General features: G+C 52.7%; 1 protein-coding gene across 1 annotated transcript in view; it reads right to left on the bottom strand.

The window, feature by feature from the left end:
• The window catches only part of CDK18 (cyclin dependent kinase 18), a 35,391-nt gene extending 11,905 nt beyond the window's left edge, over positions 1–23,486 (bottom strand). Inside the window, 2 exon segments of the mRNA XM_051639028.1 lie at positions 5,099–5,253; positions 23,380–23,486. Coding sequence (XP_051494988.1) covers positions 5,099–5,222 — 124 coding nt within the window. The 5' untranslated portion in view covers positions 5,223–5,253; positions 23,380–23,486.
• Positions 23,487–24,522: the final 1,036 nt, after the last annotated feature.

Genomic DNA, 24,522 nt, shown 5'->3' with positions numbered 1-24,522 from the left:
CCAGGCTGAGCCACCAAGTCCTGCCCCTTGCCAAGCCCCTTTCCCTGAGCTGTACAGAGACAATCCCCTGCTCTGCCTACTGCTGATCTCAGTGCACAGATCCCAGTGTGCTCAGGCAGCCAGCAATGATCTCATTGCTGAAGACTGGAAAGGGAGGGCTGGTTTTCACGGGGCGGTGAGCAGGGCTGGGACCTGGCTGCAGTTTGCTCATCTGATGGATGGGAAGTGGCAGGTGAGTGACCTGGGAAAAGATGTGGTTTCGTGCCATGGTCGCTGGGGGACCAGGGGACCTGCATGCTAAGGGATGCAGGGTGTCCTCAACAGACAGCCTGTACCTAAGGGACAGGTTCAGCCCATGGCATTGGGCTCGGGAGCATCTGAAACAGTGCCAGGAGTTTTTTTGGGCAGACAGGCAAGAATGAGGCACAGAGTCACTCCCTCTCCCAGGAACACTGTGGGACTCTGGTCCCTGTCCCTTTCTGGCCATCTGTCTATGCAGGGACAGTTAGGAAACTTACCCTGAATTAACCACAGGTATAAAACTAACATGGATCAATTAAACTGAATACAATCTTTTTAACTTGCTTGCTCCCTAAGCAAATTATCTGAAAAAAAACCACAACAAAACAACAGAGAACATTTAAAATCTGACTGCAAGGCATTGAACTAATCCACTTCGAATGACAGGTTGGGTGAATTTGTGCTGGTTCCCAAAGGTAAACAAGCCCAAAGTCCTGGTTAAAGAAGCAGCCTGTCCCTGAAAGCTGCAAACCAGCAGCACTCCCTGAAGCATCAGCCCACCAGGCAGGTTAGTGCCAGTCTCATCTGCAAGGGCATCAGATGTAAAGCCAGAGCTAAGATGCCAACCTGAACATTCCAGGGTATCAGAGAGGAACGGGACCGGCAGAAGATGTGAACAACCACAGGATGGGAAAAGCACACAAAACCCCCCAGAAGAGTTGCACAGATGAGGGGAATGGTGTTTTGGCTGCCCTGGGGCCAGAGAGGGCAGGCAGGAGGTGCCAGCCCAGCCCATCCTGCGTCGCCCTGAGGTGCCCACAGCACCTGGGGACACCCAGTCCAAGGAGATGCTCCTGCAGGGCTGGGGCTGCCCCAGGCGTGGAGGAACTTGCTGGGCAGGAGACACGAAGCCGTGGGCGTGCAAAAGTGAGGGCCTGTTTGATTCTGCTCAGCATTTCATGAGGATGAGGCTGAGCCCTGACACTCTGCACATAATGAGGCTGCCTGGGATATCAAAGCAAATTCAAGTGAGACCGCAGACACGGCGGCTGCCTTGACGAGCCCCCCGCCTTTTTTTATAAATATATTTAAACACTGTCTCTGCCAAAACAAGCTTTGATCTCCCAAGGAAAGGGGCCAGAACCCTTCACTGCTTGCCTGACTTAGAACTTTTAATTACTTCGCTAAGTGTGAACTCTCCTCTCAAAGCTCTGCTACACTCACCAGGCAGGGCTGCACTCAGATCTTGGATTATTCGTCCTCCTTCCTCCCCCCCATCATCACTGCTCCATGGCCTTGCACTCCAAAGGCCAGATTCAGCTCTGATTTATGCCACTGCAAACTGAGAGTGACGCAGCCTTTGCAGCCTGAACACTGAGACCTTATTTGGCCTCAGAGGACAGACCAGGCAGTAGCTGCTTTGGGGCAAAGCCATGATACCAGCTCCTATCAAATCAAACAGGAGCCACCAAGACCTCATACCTCTGAGAATCTGGAATATGGAGAGGAATGTGTGATTGGGAAGTCCAGGAAGAAAGGAAAGAGTCCTTTAGCATGAGGCTGGAGCAGCCATGGAGAAGGTTCGTTATCTCTGAGGATGTGGAGATGGTGCTGGCTTTTATCAAGGACATCAGATACTGCACAGAGCTCAGCCTGGTCTCTCCATAACCCAGGGGCTTTGTTCCATCTCTGTCTCTGCAGCTGAGCACTCACTGTGGCCAAGGCAAGGCTGTGCAGGGCAGGGATGCAAGGCTGGAGGGATCAGCATCGGGACCCAAGGGAGGCTGTGAGCATGCCAGGCTCTGACCACGGGCACCCCCTTTGCCCCTCTGCATTGCCAGGCTCCATCAAGGTGACACTGCCCAGGATGGGATATGTCCAGGCTGGAAAGATGTTTGCTTTTCCATTTGCCAGCTCTGCTTCTTTCCAGCCTCATCATATCAGTCTCTGTGGGTGAGGTCATGAGAAATATGGGATGGAGAGGACAGAGCTGGGGAATTCCCACCAACAGGTTTCTACCCATGAGAAGGCCTTGCCTTGTCCCATGGCTGGAAGTCAGAGCAGCTCTGGACATGCTCTTGGAGCATCTCATGAGAAGGTCTTCTGGCCTCTGCATCACCCTCCTCCCCAAGGACAGGCAGAGGCACTCCCAGCCACCAAAAGTGTAGGATTTGCAGACTGCCATGACCTGTGAATGCTGATAACCTGTGATTTCTGATGCTGGAGGGAAAATAAAAACTGCAAGCAATTCCCTGAGGAGCTGTGTGAGGTGATGAAAGAGAAAATGATGTGCTGATCTCTGCTGTGATTAGCACTCTTTTCTGGAGCCCGTGCCTGAACTGTCATGGGTCATCCGCTCACAGGGAGGAAAAGATCACACTGCAGGCAAGACAGCAGAGACAGCCCAGGGCCACGTTCAGAGGTCTTGAGCAAGGAGGGTGAAACCTGAAGCAGAACTTGTTCCCTGTTCCATGGGGAAGAGAAGAAGCACAAGGGTGAGTGCCATGGCTCTTGTTTCTGCGCTGCTATAAGTTTTCTGTGTGACTTGCAATCTCTGCACCTTGATTTCTCCATCTGTAAAATGGAGACCAACAGCTGAGAGAACTGCTGCTTCCCTGAAGTCAGAGCCCTCTCCAGACCAGGCAGCTCCCACGAGGTACTAACCTCATCACCAAAGCCTGCAGAAGAGCCACTTGCACACAAACCCCCTTCTCATCCCCTCCAGCACCACCAAAACGGTTCCATCCTGCTCCACATCTGAAGCATCACCCTCCCACACCCTGCCCAAGTGCCTCCTCACCCCGGGATGCTGGGGCTCCTGTCCCTCCCAGCTCTGTACCTTGGCACTGGTGCCTCCAGCATCCCCCAGCCAGCAGGGGTTTATTAAACAGCCCAAGAGCTGCCTCAGACAAATGTGGCTGTCAGGGCTCTTCATAAACAAGAGCCACAGCCTGCAGGAGATGGAGATTAAGGGCATCGTGGAGGTGAGTTCTCAGGGTTGTTTACAATCCCCAAGGGAAACTTAATCAAGAGATCCTGGGCAGGAGGGAGAGGGCTGAGGGTGGTGGGTAAAGCAGGGGCAGCGTGTTTTGCCTGTGCTGTGTGGGAGAGGGCTGGGGTGCAAGCTGGGAACTGTGGAGCAGGGAGGGGAAGCTGTGGCAGGGGGGCCAGGACGTGTATCCAGGCAGGGAGGGATGCACCGACCAGTGGGGCTGGCAGTGGGGTGTCCTGCAGCAGCACCTGAGGAGCTGTACCCAGGGCTGGTGCTGGCAGAACCCAAGCCCCTGATGCATTCCTGGGATCTGGCAGGAGGATCTCCTAATGATACCATGTCAGGGTCTAGTTCTGATCCAGCCTCTACCCACGGGGTCAGGAACATCCTCAGGCCACTCTCAATTTGCTCTTTTCTGGCTACCTCAGGAGAAAGACCCAAGGCCAGAGCAGGGACAGGCAGACGCTGCACGCACTGGTTTGCCATTCAAGGGCAAAGGAAGAACCGTGACTGAAGCTTCATTAAAGCAGAACAGGGAAGTCACCTCCCCAACACAGCCTCGCTTTGCACGGCAGAGATAACAAGCCCAGGCTCAGACATCCCAGAGCAGAGGTCCCCCCAAGCAAGACAACAGCAGCAGCAGCTGTCAGTGCCCAGGACTTTCTTAGCCTTGCACCATTTTATCCCCACAGCTTCTGCACATCTAATTAAGGGCTCAAGTCTAATTATAGCCCTCCCTGCTTGCTAGGGTGTGAGGGGAGGTGTGTACCAGGGGGAGCAGGGAAGGAGGCCATGAAGTGATGCTGTTCAGGGCTGTCTGGGTGTCTGGAGGGATAAGGAAGAGTGTCAGGAGCTGCAGAAGCAAGGCAGCTCTGAATTAGGTTACTGCATCTCTTCTTTCAAGCAGGTTAGCTGGCAGAGAGATGATCCCTCCCTTTTGGGGCAGATGTGAGTGCCAGGCAATTACATCATGGCCTCAGCCCCTGCTTGCAGCAAAAGTTTCTAGCAATTGTGGCTGCAGGGTGAGGGGAAAAAGAGCTTGAACGTGACTTTAATGGAGCTGAGGACACCAGACACCTGAAGGGGCTGCCCCGTGGCAAGGTGAGTTGTTTGGGGAGGATGCAGCAGGAGACGCCCGCGGTGATCACCAGGAGAATGTTCATCCTTGCCCCCGCGGCAGGGAATTCACCCCTGGGTGAATCCAGTGTCACTTCATCAGGCTTGCAAACGCCTGCCTGTCAGCAGCTCTGCCTGCCTGTCCCTGCACGGCCACCTGGGCACGATCTGCTCTGGGTTTGTGCCTCCAGCACTGCCTCTCCCCCGGTAGAGCCCACAGGCAGAGCCAGCAGAGCCTGCCCCAGCCTGCAGAGAGGCTGCTCTGTTTGCAGAAGGGATGTTCGGCTCAGGGAGATGTTAACCCTAAACCTCCCTGCTCCCTGAGACCTTGAAAACTGCACCCCAGGAGAAGGCTGTGGGTCCAGGAGCAAAGGAGGGTTCTGGAGAGGGCTCAAACACCATTGTCACCTTTTGGGCAGGCAGGAGAAGATCCCTTGCTTTCACACTCTCTACCTTAACCACAGACATGTCATTCCTCCCCGTTTCATGCAAACACCTTTCCCCTCCTACCAGGCTTTCCTTATGCAAGTATAAATCTCTCTTCAGATCAGATTGAATGACAAGGTGTTATTAATCCTGCAGGACAGATGGGGGAAGTAACACAGACAAAGGGGCAGTAACTTTCCACACCTCAGCACACCCAGAGAAAGGCTGAGGGGGGCTGGAATGGAGATGCTCGAGGGCAGCGCCGGCCCCACCGGCTCCCGACCCGCCCCAGCCCCGCGGCAGGGCCCCCGGGGGCTCCTTTACCTTCATTCCTCCGGTTGTTGAGCTGGTTGAACTGCTCCGTGAACTCCGTCAGTGACTCCTCGATGGTCTCCGTCCGTGGAACCGAGAGGGAAAACCTCCGCTTGAAGTTTTTCATCTTGTTCATCTTATTTCGTGCCGAGGGGGGTGGCAGAGCCCTGCGGGGAAGGGGAGAGGACAGGCTGAGAGGGCTGGGGGATGCACAGGACAACCCCCCGGACCCACAGCTCCTGCTCTTTGGGGCTGGCAGAGCCCCGAGCCGAATTTCCCCTGCTGGGGACCTGCAGGGGTCCCCGGGACATCCTCTTCTCCCGGGCACCGCTGCTGTGTCAGGGCAAAAGAGGAGCCACGTGCTCACCAGGGGAATCGGATTCCTCGGGAATTCTAAGAGCTGACTGTGGTCAAAAGGTGCAGGGGGCTTTTTCTGAGCTCGTTGTCAGAGATGAGCCCAGGGCAGGGCTGTGAATCATGAGGACTGACACAGGCTGCATCTTAACAGCATCCTTGGAAACTCCAGGAATGCCCGGAAGAGGGAAAAGCAGGGTGGAAATAGAAGAGAGGCAAGAGTGAGTAAACAATGACAGAAAAGATCCAGTACCACACTCCTCCCTGCAGAAGGAGGCACCTCTCCCCTGGCAGTTTGGTCTCTGCTTTGCCCTTGCAAGAAAGGCTTCCTGAGCCAGCAGCAAAATGCTGAGTGGAGCCAGCACCAGCCAGGGGGGTCCCCAAGAGCCACGGCAAGGGGAGATGCTTGGAGCTCACAGCTTGCTCACAAGCTCTTGAATGACTCAGCCTGGATGGGCATTACAATTGCCTTAGCCAGGGATCTGATTAAAGCACTAAAACCCTTAAACGAAGAAAACCCTCCAGGGGCACACGGTGAAGTCTGCTGAGCCTGAGCAGCCACACGAGTGGGCTGAGGGAGCTCTGGGTGTCCTGGAGCCACACGCTGCTCTGCCTTCCCTCCTTTGGCTCTTGCCAGGCCCATCTGAAGCTCAGCAGGCTGCAAGAGGTGTCTGTGCAGGGCTTGGTCTTCAGCTCAGGTGTTATTCCTCCTGCTGAGCACAGACCTAGCAGACAGCAGGAGCTTCCCAGACCAGCAGACACCAGTGTCTCATCCCCAGCCAGCCACAGCTTTGCCCCTTCCAGTCCCAGACCTGAGATCTGGGTCAGTCTCTCTCCCCTTCCCAATCTGATGAGTGCAGGGGCTGATCCTCCACCAGCCTTGATCATCTCAGCGCTCTAACCAGTCTAGTGGGGGACATTCCATTAACAGCACTGGAGTCCTTTAATGCTGCTCTCACCTACCACCCCAAGTGGGGATCTTGAGGGGAAAGTCACTCCTTGGTACCAAACAGGCATCAAAACCTACACAGAGTGATTCTTCCAGGCACTGACTCTCCCGCAGCCCCGCAGCAGCTCAGCCTTCCTCCTCCTGGGTGTCCCCGCTGCCGCCGGCAGCCCCTCTTCCCTGCTCCCCCCGCTCCTCCGCAGCCCCCGCCGGGGCTGAGCAGCACAAACAAACGGTGATCACATTCCAGACTGATGCGATCAGACACAGCATCCGGGAGCGAACGCATCGCGTCGCCAGGGCAACCGGAACCCTTGGGTTGACATGCCTGCATCTGAAAGCTTAAAAGATTATCCCTCAGCAATACAAACACTCTGTTTGCGTGTCTGCCACGCTCTGCTGGGAGGCCTGGCACCCTGCTGTGGGTGCAATCCCCTGAAAATGCCTGGGATTCACCTGAATCCTGGGGACTCACCTTTCAACTATCCCCACTCATCTCCCACCTTTCATGCTTCAAAAACCTAGAGCTGCAGGCTCACCAGCAACAGCTTGTGTACCTGGAATCAGGGCTGGGGATTTGGCTGGGGGTGGGAAGGGAGGCTGGAGCCTGCTTTGAGTTGCAAAGAGAGGCAGGAGGATGCTAGACATCCTCTTCAGGCCTCAGACATGGAAATGTTTTCTCTGCACTACAGAAACATGCTTTGACAACAAAGATGCTGGCACTAGTGAACGCTGCATTAACCAAGTCTTTCAGTGCTGGTGCTTTCCTCAGAGCCAAGAATCAAGGCTCCCAGCAGTGCTGCTCCTTCTGCAGGGAAGGCAAAGCCTGACACTTGCTTTGGAGACCATTCCCCCAGCCCATGGCTCTGATCTGGCTCCCTACCTAAGCAGGTTCTAACAGAGGCACTGCTGGTGTGCACCACTAACAGCAGATGAAAGAAGAGTATCCCTCAACTCCAGGACCAGGAGAGATACTTCATCTGCCAGGTGAGGATGAGGGGAAGTGGCCTTTCCACCTCCCCACCGTCCCCTCACCCCTCTCAAAATGGTGCAAAGGCAAACAGCTTCACATCTACAAAAATCTGTGATCCACAAATTGCAGCCTGAATCCTTCCCCCCTTGCCACCTTCTGGAATGCCAGCAGCTACGGGCAGCTAAATATAAACTTTCTTGCAGAGGAAGTGAGGGGGGTGGTAAAAATAGCTCCGACATTGGTAGCTGTGTCTCCTGCTCTGCCCAAGCCTGCCCTGTTCTCATTATCTTTATGGCTCTGTGCAATCGTGGCTGTTCTTTCCAGCTAGACCCGGACCTACTTGGCATCTGGTGATGGAGTTGACATTAAAGGGTTGGTCTGCTGGAATTTATGGGACTGTTCTTGTTCTCAGCCCTCCACTCCTCCCAGAGAGGAATTCATCCTGCCCCAATAGCCACTGGGATCCCAGGTACCCCAAAGCTGGGATCTGCTTCCTTCCTGCAAGCCTGACATCCCACAGCCCTGCATGCCAGGAGGCTGCAGCATCTCCCGGGGCAGGTAGTTTGGGGTCCCTGGTGGGCACCCTCCCCACACGCTGCCCTGGGCAGCACCCTGGGGTGCGAGGGGCTTCATTCTCCCTCCAGCTGCTTTTCTGAGAGAAGGAAGCCCCTTTTACAGCTAAACAGAGCAGCCCAGCCCTTTCCCCCAGCACAGATTTCAAAGGGAGAATTGGTGGCAACTGCCTCTTGTTTTCCATCACATTTCACAGGAGTGCCCAAAAGGAAGTGGAGGCATTTGTTGACTTTGTGAGGGAAGGTGACACTTGCTAAGCAAAGCAATGACATCACTTGTTTTACAGCCTGAAGGATCTCAAAGGGAATTACAGCAACCCCTGAACTCTAGTCATCTGTGGGATGGAGAAACCAGCTGATGAACAACACACAGAAACATGACGTTGCAGGGTAGGACATGAAGGGAAGGAGCAGCCTAGAATGGCAAGAAGGAATTTAGGCACCAACAGGCAAAACCGAAATCACTCAGGATGGAATTTGGCCAAGGAGCAGGGATTAAAGCCAGCAGTGAGAATGATCTGCATTTGCTGTAATACAGTCAGATAGTAAATACTTGGCTAAAACACTTCAAAGAACCCAAAGCTGGATCCTGTCAGGATAGCTCATCACATGATCAAGACAAGTTGTTAACGATTCTGCATTCAAAGCCCTGCTCTAGCAATAACCCAGCTCACTATTTTCCAGCTAACTGTTCCCACAGGCACTGGGGCTGTGACTATCCACACAAATCTCTTGCATTTGTACAGCAAAACCCACTGTGGAATTCAAGAGACAGGTATTTTAGGCACAGACAAGCCATCCTCAGTGTATGAAACTGTCTTCCTCCTTCAGAAGGAAGCTTTTTTATTGCTTTTCACTAACGATAAGTGGCTCCATTTTTTTCTTACCATTTTAACAGACTCCTGCCTCCATTTCCCAGCTGAAAGGGTGGAAGGCTTGGAGGGAATAGTATGCTTTTTTTTTTTTTTAAAAAAAAAGCTTTCTTTTTTCTTTTTATCCCCAGAGAGATTAGCAGTTGTGTTTACAAGGCAAAATGAACAGTCCCATTCAGCAGTTAGGGCTCACACTTCAAGCTATTAGGTAGCATTGATTTACTCCTGCAGGAATCAGAGAAATGGTGAGTTCTGCTCACGGAGCCCTATTTGCTCTGCAAACACAGTTTTCATGCAGTGCTGCCTGTGGGGACAGGGCTAAGGAAACAACGACTGGAGGCACCAGTTGAATATGTGCCCCTCCTGGTATGGCAAGGCGTGGAGACAAAAATCAGAGTGACAAAAGCTCACCAGCAGCACAGCCCATGTGCCCGCAGCAGGTCCCTGTTTTGGGCAGCCCATGTGCTCCTTCCCAAGCTCCAGCACAGAGGAGGGGCAGGGAAAAGTAGCACAAGCTGCCAAGACTCCTGCGTGGCGATGGGAGAGATTTTGGCCCCTCCATGGTGCTCATTCCTGTGCAAACAGGAGCTCAGCACAACCTAAATTCCTCCCCCACTCCTTGGCAGAGCCAGAGCTGGGTCCCTGGGAAGAGGGGGGATATTTGGAGTTGTTCTGGGGAGCCAGAGAGAAATGACAGCCTGCTGGGGATGACTCTAACATACACCAGGGCTACGGTGAATTTTCTGCAGCAGCTGAGAATCCTATCAGGACAAGGTTGGAGGGGCAGGGAGGGATATCAGCCCCAACCACCAAATTAATGTCTCCCCAGCTGCTCAGCTGTCGGCATGAAATCCTCCCCGGGGTAACAAGCCTCCCAGACACTCCCTCCCTGTGACAGATGCTGCAAAGCAGAGCCCAAGTGCCCGGGCAGATTAGCTCAGTTGGACAGAGGATGCTTTGAGCTGCAGCGAGGACTGGCCTGGTCCTGCAGAGCCAGGGCCACATCCTGCTCAGCTTCTGGGTTGGGCAGTGGACCCTGCCCATTTAAACAGTGGTTTGCAGCAATTACTCTCCCCAAAAGGTGAGTGATGAGGGGAGAGAGCAAGGCCAGCTCTCCTCCTTCCACATTTGCCTCCCACTGCTCAGATCTGCTATTCAGGGGGATTGACATTTCCCTCCTACACAGGGAGTAAAGCTCCTGCCAGAAGGTCAAGGTCCTGCAGGGATGGGAGTGCAATCAATTCCTATTAGTCTACAGGAGCCCTGTAGCAAACAGCAAGACCATCATCCCAAGGCAATGACTGCACTGGGCATGATTGAGAAGGGAACTTTGGGTCTCCAGGGAGTCAGCCTATCCTTGCATTGCCATTTGTTTTTTCCTGTGCTACTGGCTTCCATGATTACAACACTTGCAGTGCACTAGGAATGTGGTCATGGCAGCCTGGAGATCTCTGTCCTCCCTTCTCACGTCTGCAGTTTGGAGGAGGCTTGGGAGGAAAAATGATCCTGTAGCAAATGTGCAAGACTGGCTTCCACTCCAGCTCTGACCCTCTCGGCATGCCTCGGTTTCCCCAGCCCTCACTCAAGGATGATGACACATCCTTCCTCCCTCCCAGTTGGTTTCCATGTCCCTTGGTTGTGAGCCCCTTGCAGGCAGAAGTGGACTTGTGGGGTGCACAGTGCCCAGCACGGTGGGGTCTCTGCCCCTCGTTGGCAGCACTGCAAGCACTCCTTGGTACAGCATTAAAAGACAATGATGTATGCAAAGCACAAGCCACATGGAGCACATGCAGATCTGAGACTCAAACGGGCATGAAGACAGCCTGGGAAGGGTGAATGTGATGGAAAACTTCCGGCAAGCCCAGCCTTTGGAGACTTCATAACCTGCACGGGTGAGGGCGGGAAGGAAGGGCGCTTTGCTGGATGCACATTTGTCCCGGTGCTGACAATGAGCCCAGTAACAAGAGCACACAAAGGAGGTTTGTTCTGCCTTTGTGTTTTTGCCTCCCCCTGTGTGGTGCAGTCAGCAGTTCTCACTTGGCTCTTCCCTTCCCGGCTCTTGGTGAGATCAGGACAGCTCTGAGGAAGGCACTAAAATGATGGTCATTATTCCAGCAGCCTCCAAACACTAGGAGCTTATTCTTCAGCTGATGCTAACCTGAGAAAAGTGTCCAGTGTTTGGCTGGGTCAACAATAGACTGCAGACATCCCAGTCACAGCTGGGAGCTCAGTGCTGACATTGTCTGGGAGCTGCCAGTGCTGCTATGGTACCTGCGTCACCCTCGGGGGATGAGGGGTCTGGAGGTGGATCAGCAGATCCCCTGCTCCAAACCATCCATCACTGCTGGTTTGCACCAGAAGGGCAGGCAGTGGGAAATGAGTCTCAACAGAAGGGCATGACTTTCCTCCTGGAGCCCAACACGACTGTGCTTGGCTCTGAGACAGATGCTCCCACTGCTGCTCGGTTTTGCTGCAGCAGCTATGGAAGTGATGGAGACTTCATCAGCACGGGACCATGACCCGGGAGAGCTGGGCTGCAACGTGATGCTTGGGAGCAAAGAGCTGTGCTGGGCTTGCTGGGGCAGCAGCTCTCAGGCTGACTGCTGGAGGTGCTGCTGATCAGCTGCATCATATCCAGCCATTCTCTCCCCTTTTCCATGACTCACTTTCTCCTTTCACCCTTTTACTACACAGTGGGCACGTCCATCACACTATGTGCACACCAGGCTCCCAGCACAATGAGTAGCTCCTGCAATAGCAACACAAGTAATTACTGAAGAGGAACATGACCAGCAAAAGCCAGCCTGGTCCTTGCCTTTTACGACACTCAACTGATTATTGACTGACAATTAACACAATCCAAGCTGCATCCGAGGCAGGCTGGCTCTTCCTGCTACACCACAGGGACCTTTCTGTGGAGCCCACCTGCTCCTCACAAGCCCTTTGCAGACCGAGTGTCCTGTGCTGCCCTCTCCCAGCATCACCTCCCTGTTATCTGGCTGTCATGTCAGCCCCAAAAGTGACGGAGGCTCTTGGATATACAGGTACAGCCAAGAAAGTGTTTGTGGATCCTGCTGAATGAAACACACTCCAGAAAGACAAACCAAGAATTGTCACTCCCACAGCTGGCAGCTGGCATTCCCAAGTGGTTGGGAGAGACAGCAAAGATGGTGCCAGCTTCCAGCTGCCAAAAAAGCCATTCTCAGTAACACAAAGCCTCTTCTTTTCTCTCCCAGGACTGTTTAACCTGTGGCTGAGGCTGTCAGCACCTGCCCTTCCTTTATTGCTAGAAGGGAAGGAGGAGCCACGTTACAGGAGATCACTGGTGCAGGAGGGACCAAGTCCCACTGTGTCTCTTTCCCCAGGTGACATCCCCACACATCAGCAGCTCCATCCCACTGGATGAAGCTGTCATCCACACACACACACACAGCATGGGGCACGTACAGTCTGCAGGCTTCTTAATTGCTATTTTCTTTCTTCCTTTTCCTTTTTTCTTTTTTTTTCTTTCTTTTTTTTAATTAGAGCTTTCATTCTTCCCCAGCCCACGCAGAGCTCCTGGAGCTGCAAGCCTGCCTGTGATTGCCATGCAGACAAGAGCTCGTGGAAAGCCAGGATTCACATTCCCTGCAGCAGTCAGGAGGAGCCAGGAGAGGTTGTTTCCCTCTCTCTCTAACACTGGAATTTTCCTCCTGTGACCCATGATTTCACCCTCCCCCTAAGACCTCTCTTTCTGGTACATGAGAACCAGGCTACAGGAATGGTATCAGTGCAAGACGGGGACTGGGGATAAGTATTTTTTCCTGCTGCAGTTGTGGGAGGCAGAGAGAGGAGTCAGCTTTGACCTGCTGCCCAGGGGTGTGAGCACAGCTGAGCAGAGGGATCACACAGCCCTGCTGCCCGGGTCCCCTTTCTAAAAGCATTCCTAGGGAGGGTATTTAAAGAAACAGGAATTACATCCTGTACACCCGATAGCCACGTGGAATTTGGGAAATGCAGCTACCTCTGGCGTGGAGAAAAGGAGGGGGACAGCAACCAGTGCACAAAGGAAAGGTGAAGAGAAGAAATGAAAGCCAGATCCTCTTGGAAAGTCTTACCAGAGGGGCTGTGGGATCAGAGGATCTTGACAGCACCGAATTTCCCGGAAAAAAACACAAAAGGGTTTTAATATAAACAGAAGCAGAACATTTATAAGAAGCAGCACCACCACAAGCACTCAGAGCTATTAAGAGCTCGGCTCTTGGCCATGCATTTTCTAGGAGAGCTGAAAAGCAGGGAGCCCAGCTTGCCCTGATAAACCACACTTAGAAAAGGGCTGAGCCCTCTGCCAGTTGTGCTCCACAATCCATAAATACCTGGCAATGGGAGGAGGAGCTGGAGAAGCTGTACAAAGAGCTTCATGTGGGATTAATGCTCCTTCCTCCCCCAGCAAACTCCCAGCTCAGATCCAGCAACTCCTTGGAGCCAACACGGCTAATAAACCACCTCCCCACTGCCCTCAGACAGACCTTTCTGCAGCAACAGGCAGAGAAATGAATGAAAGGGGATGGTGTTCCTGACCTACTGCTCCTCCCTCCAGCACAGTTTACAGCCCCAGCTACAGGACTGTGCTCTGGAGCAGTGGTACCCCTGTTTGGCCTTTGGCACCTAAAACTCTTCGGAGCAGGGTTTCAAATCTGTTTTATTTAAAGCTCTGGAATAGTCACATGTTAGTAAGGTAGTGAGCAAGTCTACTTCCGTGCCAAGGATCGCATTAATCTGGTATTTAATCTCAAACCAGTTGGGCACCCATCCTTGGAGGGCTTTGCACACGTGTGTGTATGTATTTCTCCCCCAGACATGAGGGCAACGCAGCCACACAGGCAGGGAGCATGACAAGCCGATGCAAGAGGAATCAGAGGATTTCAAAGCACAGCACAAACTGTAATTGCTTTTGGCATCCCTGTCTCCCCCAACCTGGGAAGAGTAAAGCTGCAAGAGCTTTTATCCAGACCCTTCCTTATCATGATTACCACACTGGTGCTTAGGGCCCCAGCCTGGGGGGAAGATGTGCAGGTGGGCATCCCTGAGATCTTCCTGGCTTGGCTTTGCTTCCTAGATCCAGAGCCCACACCTCATCCTCACCATGAGAGAAGGGACTGGCCAAGTCCTCACTCCAGCTGGTGATCAGGGACTTCTGCTCTATTAAGCTGCTGTCAAGGCTGGAGAATTGCAGGAGATTTAAAAAGCCTCCTGAACAAGAGGCTGCTGGGGATACAGCACTGGTCTGAGACAGTGAACTTGGCAAGAGCTCCGTGTTGCTGCCTTGATGCCAGGCTTTGAGACACTCTTGCATCAGCATGAACAGCCTCCAGGGATGGTTCTCCCTTGCTTCTAGCCCCTGTACATGTACTACCTTGAGCTGCTCTTGTGCAGAAGGGTTTCACCTGCTCTCCTGTCCCCTGGGCTCTCCCCTCTCCCCATTTCAATGTTCAAGTTCTCCATAATCTCAAGGGAGCCAAGTGCCCCTGACATTCCTCCTCTGGCTTCTCAGATCTCAGCTCTGATACCACTGCCAATAACACTACAGTCCTTAGTTCTGCACATGAAGCATTTCCACTTTGCAAAGAGCCAGGGCTTGAGCAACACAGAGAAAAACAGACATTGTCTGGGCCACAAGCAGGGAAGGAATAATGCAGAGAAAAACACCTGAAGATATTTTCACAGTAGTGAACATCTTGGGGAACAGTTAGTGAAAGCAAATGAAGCAGGTGCTCAAATAGTCCCATTCTGCTTAGGATCTGACTGACACAACCAACATTAAATGAGGGGTTCCCCTAGATGTTCAGCAGCTCCTGAGATGTGGGGGTTGCCAACCAGTTGGACATGAACCCATATTGCAAAAACCTTCTCAGTAACTACCTTGCCTCTTCCACCAGCTTCCTTAGAAAGACAGGAGGCTTGTAGACTCCCTCCCCTTTGCTCCTCGCCCTGATGTCCTCAGGTGTACCCCTCTCCCCCTGGGCTGCCCAGGAGAGGGATGTGCTTGGAGATCAGACTGTCCTGCTTCATCTGTGCTGTACCTCCTTTGCTCAGGAAGCTCCTTCTCAGGTATTTTGCACCAGCAGCACTGTTTTCCTTAAACATAGGGATGCAGTGGGATCACCCAACAGCCCAGCCCAGGCCTTGTGATGGTGCAAACTCTCCAGGATCCCACACCTGGTGAGATGCTTCCTTCCAGGAAACCTCTGTCCCTGAGCGAGCAGCACATGCTTGTAGGGGGGCATCCTCAGCCACCCTTCTGCACTGTCTGGAGACAACCACCTCCCAGATATCCTCACCCCAGCACACCTAAGCACCACCATGACTACAACATATTCAGATGAAAACAAACATGGACACGTCTGGATAGAGATATCCCAGGTGAAACAAGTATAAAAAGATTAAGCATGCCTCAGTGCCTGCAAACCCCTGCTCACTTCCCTATGGAGGGCAACATTTCATGCATATCTGGGAACTGGGCAAGCACACACTGTTTAGATAAACCTTGTTCCTTGTTAAACTGTAAATAACATCTGTTTCACCAAGCCAAGCCCCAGTGCTGCTCAGTGTCCTGAAAGTCACCACGTCAGTCACAGGAATGACAGACAAAGCAAGTAGACTTGGTGGTTTTCAAATAAAGGATTTATCTCTTTTTTTTTTCAGTTGATTTTTCCCCTTCTCTCTTCACTCCCAACCCACCCTCCCCCTGCACTATCACAGCTCTCACTGCACCCTGGTGGAGTCCCCCTCGCAGCTGCCCCCAGCTCTGCTGTCCTTGATGAGCTTGATGGGTTTCTGCAAGAGCCTTGGAAACTGGGGGGAGGTAAAGGAGCCCAGCGTGAGATAAAGAGAGTGAAAGAGAGGGAGGGAGAGACATCTCTGGCAGGAAAACACATGGCTGGACTCACCAGTCCTTGGGACACTGTTGGGGGAGATAGGTGCTGGGCTGCAACACATGTTGACCCCTCTGCAGTTCACTGCCCTTTTGTTAGACACCAGAAGCAGGTCTGGAAATCATTTCAAATCTGGCTCCCCAACCCCCCAAATCAAAACACAGACATATTTCCCTGTGGTTTTCAGTAACAGGCCATGGGAGTCAAGGAGACTCAAAAGCTCAGCAAGAGAGATGAAAAGGGGCTACATCAAGCAGGGCTGCTCAAAGCTTGCTTGGTTGTCTTCAATTCTCCTGCTCCCCTGCCTCGCCAGCTGATAAGGTCTGTGCTTCATAGAAAGGTGCAAGATAAGGAAGGATCCTAATCCTGAGACCCCAAGAGAGGAGGGATTTGGCTGAGGTTCACACAGCCCAGATCCAGGGCCCCCCTCTCACCACCAACCCAAAATCTTATCTGGTTTAATACTGGTGGGGTTGCTTGTACACACTGCAACTAACTGCACTTGCAGGGCTGCTATCATAGTGCGATTACTTGCACAATTAATCGTTAATAAGAAGGGATTGAAAGGGATTAAGTACTTAAATAGAACACATGCTGGTAATGGTAATTTATAAAAACACGCCTTCTCCCTCAGATACTGTGTCATGTTTTCCTGGAATTAAAATGACTCAATCAGACCTTTTCTCTGCACCTCCTGCACAGAGGAAATACCCGTTTCCATCGCTGTGCTGCTGCAGCTGGGGTCAGAGAGGAGTTCAACAGCATGATGGGCACCTCTGCACACCCCAGCCGTGGGGCAGGGCAGCAACAGGAGGGCTGGGAAAGCTCCTCACTGCTGCTGCTCCTTGCAGGGCTTTGAGAACGACTGCTAGAGCAAGATCATGGTGGAAGGGAGGGATGTTAAGGTGGGACCAGGAGGCACTCTGTGTATTTTTTATCATTTTTTTGGATGAGACACAAAACAAGCCCTGAGCAGGACTAAAAAGAGCAATGAAACCGTTAGTTCTGCCTCCTCCCCAGACTCCCAGGCAGGTAATGTTGCTTTTCAGTCCCCCACACACCAATTTACATTGCAAATAGTGTTTGCAAAAATTCCTGCCTAAAACCCAGGTACCAGAAGGGCTACTGAGGTGCTGCCAGACCATCCACAGCCTTTCTGGAACCCTTCCAAGGAGCTGCAATGGCTCCAAGGCACCTGGTCAATGCAAGGATGGCAGGACACAAATTCCCTCTCCTGCAGCTGCAGGTCCCCAGGTCCCCATGTCCCTTTGGCTACAGGCACAGCAGCAGCTCTTGATGCTGACAACGATTTGTGATGGCCTCAGCAGCCCATCCTCTCCCACCTCAGAGAAGGCTCCTGCTTCGAATCAAAAACCAAACCAGCAGAAAAACAAACCCCTTGGCTCCTCTGACCAGGGCAGTCTGAGGCATCCCTTAGAGGTTTCTTGCCTTGACCACACAAGCCCACTGTGAGACTTGGCCCTGCAGAGGTTTCCTCTGCACTGGGCAGCATTTCAGATTCTCTCTTCCTCAAAAAAGAAAAGACTCCAGCTGATGGACTGTTGGTTCTTCCCCTGCTTTGTCTGATGCTGCTGTGAGGGGTGACAAGGGCTCTCTGAGCTGTCCCCCAGGTCCCACAGATCCCAAAGGACAGGCAGTTCTATTCATCACACCCATCCCAAGGGGATCATGAGGACCAACTCCACGGTGTCCTGTGCAGGAGGTCCCTGAGCCCGTGGCACTCCAGTGTGTCACCCTGTCTGTGCTGAACCTGCTCCTGGGATACACAGAGGCTTTCAGTCCCTGGGGTTGTGAATTCACCTCCTCTGGCCAGTGCTGTGCTGAGGAAACACACAACATCAATGCCTTTATTGTAGAGGCAGATTGTGAGGGCTGCAAAGGCTCACCCCTAGATGTGGTCTTCTTCAAGCTGGATGAGGAATGTTGGCAGCCCTGCAAAAAGAGTTCCTCCTCACAGCCACACTCCGGGATGTAGCTGTTCCCTGTTCTGCACTAACACTGGCCTCCAGTCCCCTAACTGCAAACATGAAAAGCAAACAGCACCCAGAGGTATCCAGCCACAGGCTGACTCCTTGTGTCCCTTCTGAGAGAGTGATGGGCAGGGCTGTAAGTCAGATACAACCATGACAGGCAAAATACAAAGGAGAGATAAGAAAAGGCTGGGATTTGTCAGATATGGTTTGTTCCCAACTGCCTCTACTTCCTGTATCATGAGGCACAGTGATTACTGTGCAGTAATTAGTTAATAATTACAAGCTGGCCAACCCTCAGGAATATCTGCAGCAGAAGGAGCCATGCATGCTTTGGGCTGAATGCAGATTTTCCTCAGTGCTTCTCCCCTAGCACTTAAATCACTGCTCCAGTGTGAGGCACACAGAACAGATGCCAGCAGGGTGGTTATTCCTGCAGCACCACAGGAAGGGCTCCTCACCTGCCTGGGATCACTGTGCACCCGAGGACAGCCAAGCACTGCACTAATACCAACTGCTGACTGTGAATTTGGCTATTATCCCCTGCACTGAGATGGGAAAAACAGGGGATCTGTGACACTCACAGTCTTGGCTGGTGACAAAATTGCCACGTCCTGTGCTGCTGTGGGTCTACTGAATTCAGCAGAGCAATGCTGATTTACACCACTTGAGCACCTGGTGAAGTAAACCAGAAAGTGGAATATAACCCACCAACATGGGCAGATGCAATAGGAGGATGCATTTTCTGGGTGAAAAGAGGTCACTTCAGCTGCTCTTATACTCTTCAAAACAGAATTTTAAAGTCCAAAAAAACCCCCCCCAAACCCACCCAAACCCAAAGTGCTGCTGAAGGTCTCTGTAGGTCCCTGGCTGCATCTGTGGGTCTCTTTAGATCAACAGCACTTGCTCCAGCACAGGCTCAGTGCAAAAGCTGCCAGCCTAAGAGGCTTTCCACCAAATAATTCAAGTCATGCTACAAGGCATAAAACTGAGCTCCAGGTGATGGTCCATGCTGGAATACAGAAATATACCAACAGTGATGAATTTATATGCATGTGCCTGTTCCCAGGCACAGAGCTGAGGCTCCTGTTCATAAACCTTGTCAGACTCAGCAACTAAAACCAGCTACAGCTTCAAGGGTGGGCAGTGATGGGGAGGAGAGGGTGTGAGGAAGAAGCAAGGGGGGGCTTGGGGGGCTGCACTTAAATCTAACTGGAACAATGGATCATAACCCCTGGGTGACCAGCATATTAACACTTACCAAATAATTAAACAGAGTAAAAATAAACTTATCTAAATCAAAACAGAGAAATAGCAGGAATAAACGGAATGTTTGGAATGTTTCTGCTTCCCCAAAAAGGCATATTTTGATTAATTCAGAGGTTTCTGTGTTCATGGCCAGCTTCAAAAGGCTCTCCTTTTTAATTTAGCAATTCAATTAAAAGCCACCAAAACAACAGCAGTACTCCACGAAACTGGTCAAATCCAGCCCCCCCCAGCACTGCAAAGCCCCTGGCTGGAGAAACTGGGCTTATTTTAAAGGAAAGAGCTGAGCATTTTGAAAGCTAGGGAAGAAAGAGAGTGGGGGGAGAGGGTTCATGTAGAAGTCTTCAGTAATAAAAACATCACTGCATGGCAGGTCATGAGCAAAAACTGAAAGGGAACCCAGGAGACAAGTGAGATTATGTCACCCCAGAGCACAGTGAGAGCCTGTCAGCTACAGAGCAGCACAACACAGCACGTGTTGGAGAGAGTGTTGGACATCAGGTTTGAGATCTGGTGCCACCAGTGATGGGGCCTTGCCAACACCAGGAATATGCTCCTTGCCTTGGTTTCCCACCTGAGAAGTGAAGCAGAATACAGGGCCCAGGCTCACAGCAGGTCACCATCAGACCCAAGCTGCCTGTGCACAGCCTGAGATACTCTGAAATGTCTCAACCCAAGCTTCTCTGGCAGACCTGGCTCCCAAAAAGCAGTGAGCATCTGTCTTTGAAAGCAGCAGGTCACGCATTGCTCCGTCCCACCGTGTGAATGTTTTTAGAGCCATTTATCCTCCCAGCACCCTGGTGTGGCAGGGGCAGTAACTAGTGGAAAATGGGAGCACAGAAAAGCCACAAGCAAAACCAAAAGAGCTGGTGCTGGCATCTGAATCCAACCCTCTGAAGCAAGTACCCCAAAGCTTGGAGCATCCTCATGAACTGTGTTCCCGCAGGTCCTGGCTATACTTGAAACTGTGGTGCCTTATGCATTCAGCACACGAGGGAGAATTTTAACAAGAGCCCAGCTGCTGCTCAGGTGTGAAAAAGAAACAGCCAGATTTTCAGCAGAGATCAGCCCAGTGGGCAGCCATGCTGTGCTGAAGATATGTGGACATTTCCCAGTGGGAATGCGGGGAGCCTAGCCCGCCTGTGAAAATCCAGCCTTAATTGTGGTGGCTTGGAGCTCATCCCTAAAACAGAGAGGAAACCCAGGAGGCAAGAGAATACAGATCCCAAGCTGTGATTGGAGATACAGCAAGAATATGCCACACAAAAGGAGGGAGGCAAAGAAAGAGCAAGAGAGATGAGAGATTGCAGCGGTGTCGGAAGCAGAGATGAAGCTCAGCCCCCTCTCAAGGCTTCCTGGCTCTGCTCTGTGGCTTGGAAATCATTTCACACCAGCTTCTTTTCCAGCCAGGCTGCCTAGACAAAGATACAAGCTAAGATTGTGAGTGACTGAGCAAACAAGCAGCAGATGAGCAACACTGGCTGCAGGCAAAACGCTACCTGAAGAGAAACCTTGATTAGAAACGTCAAGAGAGAGCAAAAGATGCTCCCTCTGATTACAGATCGACTCTGCAAAGTTAATTGTTCACCAGATTGTAATCTGGGCTCTTGCATCTACATTAATCAACAGGTTGCCTTCTGTTATCAGTTTTCCCTTTACAAACAGCAGAAGAAATTTAGAGAAAAGCAAACCCAGCAGGTCAAACCTCTGTGTGGACAGAGTTGGTGGAAAGCAGCTGAAGGGCCCTTCTAAATAGAGACCTTTTATTGTTTTCCTACCTGTAAAGATGCAAACCAAGACCATGTCATCAACCAGAGCTGACCTTTCCAGGTTTCAGTACACTAATTACTCAGAGTGAAACTCACTCCAGGCTGGGTTGGTATCTTTCCTGAACTGTGTAGCTGGCCCCAGAGAGCCAGGAGCCCCTGTCCTGTTGCCTGGAGAAGCTGCTTTAACTTTGCCACAATTTCCCTGAGCATGGAAGGAGAATTTGGGAGGCTCTTACTGAGCATGAACCCTCCTGGAAACTCTTACTAGTATTTGGACATGACTCCAAATATGTGTCCTAAGTTTTCTGGAGATTCTCAGACCTCCTGGCCCAAACCTGAGGTCTGTATGGAAGCCAGAGGAATGTCTCAGGGTTTACAAGGATTGACCAAACATTCATTCCTCTCAAGAAGGCCAGACCAAAGGGATGGCCTCAGTAGAAACTGCAACGTGGATATGTTAATGCATAGACAACATACAGAAAGTACATATAGGGGTTTCTGTCTCACCAAGTGGCAGGGCACAGCACAAAGGACAGAGAGAACCAAGGGATGCTCATGGACTTGGGAGATCAAAATCCAATTCACTGTGTTTCCACAGGCTCCCTGTAGCACCATGAGCAAGCCATTTTGTCTCTCCACTTTCCCATATGCAAAATGAAGCTGCCTTCATCTGTCTTGTCTAGTTACAGCACAGCAACAGAAGGCACAAACTGTCTCCTCCTGCCCTTGGCACAGCAGGGCTGTACCCCAGCCCGTGCCTAACACTGGTAAATGAGGCAGCAGCAATGGCAATAACTGCACGGGAGCTCAGCAGCTCAGGATTTAAAGCAGCTACTCTGGAAGCCAGGAAAAAGCAGCCAGGCATGTCAGCTGCATTTCAGTCACCTGTAACGTATCTGACACCATCCCTTCACTCTCTGTCACATGCTTGCAGTGCAGCCTGTCTGAAGGGTCCATTCAAGGGACCACAAAGAGTGCTTGTTTAGTGAAAGGGGCCTTCACAGCACTGAGACAAGCATTTTAGTGCTTCCACGCCTATCCCTGCCAGCATCCCAAAGCCCTGCAGATCTCAGGGAGCAAACCTCTGAGAACAAAGCAAGGTCAAGTGTTAACAGACAGGGGGAACTCAGACATGGGGACAAGGTGACGTGTCCAAGGTCAGACAGAATCTTTGGCAAGGCCAGAGACAGGGTCAAATAGACCCTGGAGAACAGGCACCAAAACTTGCACAGAACTCTTCTGGCATGACAAAAAGAGCCTAAAAAAATCAGCAAGCTGTAAACTGGTTGCCTCACACATACACACACAGATGAAGTTTCATGGATGGGGTGCCAGCTGGTGAACCAGGTGCCCTCCTTCTATTCCTGCCTCTGATCTCACCTCCAATCAATGTATCCCCTCCAGGGAGGAAAGGATGCTCTGGACTACAAATCCACTTTGAGATCTCTGCATGTCACCACTGATGCATTCCCACTGACACTACCTGACCAATTACCTAAAGCCTGGTGTTTGCATCAAGGGAATATTTCAGGATCCTGGGAACTGTTTTTCAGCAGCTTTCCACAGATGGAGTGACCCAGAGGCCCTGCCAATGCCTCCTGAGGCTGGAAAACAAGACTCTACTTGCATTTACCACATTTCAGCACTGTGTGTTAGCACATGCTGGAGATCTACACGCTGCCTCATTACCACTGAGGAGGAAATTAATCTTATTTCCTTGCAGGAAGAGAGTCCTGTCCGAAGGCACTTGCCCTTGCATAAATCTCATCTGGAGGCACTAAGTTTCTGCCTGCCTCTCAAAGAGCTTCCCCTTCAGGCCCCTTCTCCACTTCATCTGGGTGATGCACTGCACAAAAAAACCCCAGTGCCAGCAGCCCCAGGCCTCCCCCTGATGCTTTCCCCTTTCCAGAGCTCATGCCAGCGCCGTGCCCAGCAGCCTGCATGCTCCTTCCAGTTTGTTTTCAAGGAGAGAAGAACCAGTTCACTTAAAGCTTGACTTCACAGGATTACAGTTCTGGCACGGCAGGGAGACCAGCTCTCAAAGGAAGGTCTTCTCTGGGGGGCTCCTTGCCAGCAAGGAGGGGGACAAGCTCTGGGGGCAAGTTCTCCACACCCCTGGGAGCTTGTCGGAGCAACAGGCGTGTTGGAGAGATGCAGCTGATACCGGCAGCCACCAAAAACTGCAGAGCAAGGAGAATGCCATCCTGCCGGCCGGCGGCGGGACCCAGCCCGAGCCGGGGAACCAGCAGACAGACCCCGGGGCAGCCCCCCTGGAAACTTTCACACAGACGGACCCCCCCACAGAGGAGGTCCTTCACAGAGGGACCCAGGCCAGGGGTGTCTACACATGCTGAAGTCGACAGGGTTGACAAGGGCTCCTTAAATCACCTTTAGGATCAAACCACGTGCAGGGATCCCCTCCACCGGGGAACACCCCGGTTGCAAACGGTTGTTACGCTCGGCACAGAACTGAACCCTCCCTCACCGTCTCTCCAACTTGAGCGATCCCCTCCCCTGCCACTTTCTGCCCGCACAGTCCCAAAGGCAGCGACATTCCCGGAGCCGGGGCTGCCCGCCCGGCGGGGCTGCGGGAGGGGCGGGCAGGGGGTCCCCGCTGGCTTCACCCCGGCACTCACCGAGCCGGTCGCTCTCCCTCCTTCCTCCTTCCTGCCGCCGGGTCCCGGGAAGAGCAGGGGCGGTGCTGGGGGCCGGGGAGGAGCGGGGCCGGAGCGGGAGAGGTGCCGGAGCAGAGAGCGGGGCCGGCGCGGTGCTGGAGCCGGAGCCGGTGTCGGAATCGGAGCCGGTGTCGGAATCGGAGCCGGTGTCGGAGCCGGAGCGGTGTCGGAACCGGAGCCGGAGCGGGTGTCGGAACCGGAGCCGGTGTCGGAACCGGAGCCGGTGTCGGAGCCGGAGCGGTGCCGAACCGGCGCGGTGCCGAGGCGGTGCGGCTGCGGGGCCGGTGCGGTGCCGGTGCGGGGCCCGGCGCGGTGCCGGCGCTGGTCTCGGTGCGGCTCTGGCTCCTCCCCGCCGCAGCCCCGGGATAAAGAGCCCGCTCGGCTCCGCGCTCCCCGCACCCGGCCCGGGCGGGCCCGGAACGTGCGGGCAGGAGCTGCTCAGGCTGCTCTGCGGAGCCGCACGCAGCGAGCCCAGCACAGCAGGCAGGGAGTTCCCTCCTCCCGCTCTTCCTACTCGTCCTTCAGGCTCTGGGCAGATGCGGGTGAGCGAGGGCAGCTCTGAAAGCGGGACCTGCGGCCCTTGGGCAGCCGGGGAAGTTTCAGCCGCCGTCGCTCCGGTGCGGTTACGTGTTTATTTAGCAGCCGCTTCACCTTCCAGTCCCACTATTTATTGTCTTATATTTAGCCAGACATTCTCAGTTTGCCAAAAATAGGCCAGCCATGGAAGTAAATCAGGCTGACTGGAGGTGCCAACATTGTCTGAAACTAATTAATTTCTTATATACCCAGCTATGTTAATCCTCACCTTCCCTCTACAGACCATCCTGTCTGTCACAAGAGTTTCTGTAATTAGTGGCTGTTACACCTAAATCGAGGGGATGTGCAGGGGGTTGAACATGGCAGGAAGGCTGAGGGATGGCAGCAGGGCACTTGGGCAGGGAAGGAACAAAATCCATCTGCACAGAGTATGGGGAGTGGGAACCCACAGGGCACAGCAGAGCTGGTGAGGAGGAGGAAAGGGGGCACAAGATCTTTGGGGCGAAATCCTATCCCAAGGAAGTATAGAACAGCTTCTCCTTTCCAGACAGCTGAGATTCCACAAGG

Source organism: Apus apus, chromosome 23 (assembly GCF_020740795.1).
Source record: "Apus apus isolate bApuApu2 chromosome 23, bApuApu2.pri.cur, whole genome shotgun sequence".
Taxonomy (NCBI): domain Eukaryota; kingdom Metazoa; phylum Chordata; class Aves; order Apodiformes; family Apodidae; genus Apus; species Apus apus.
Note: the sequence above shows the minus strand (reverse complement) of the source record. Positions and strands in the feature narration are given on the sequence as shown.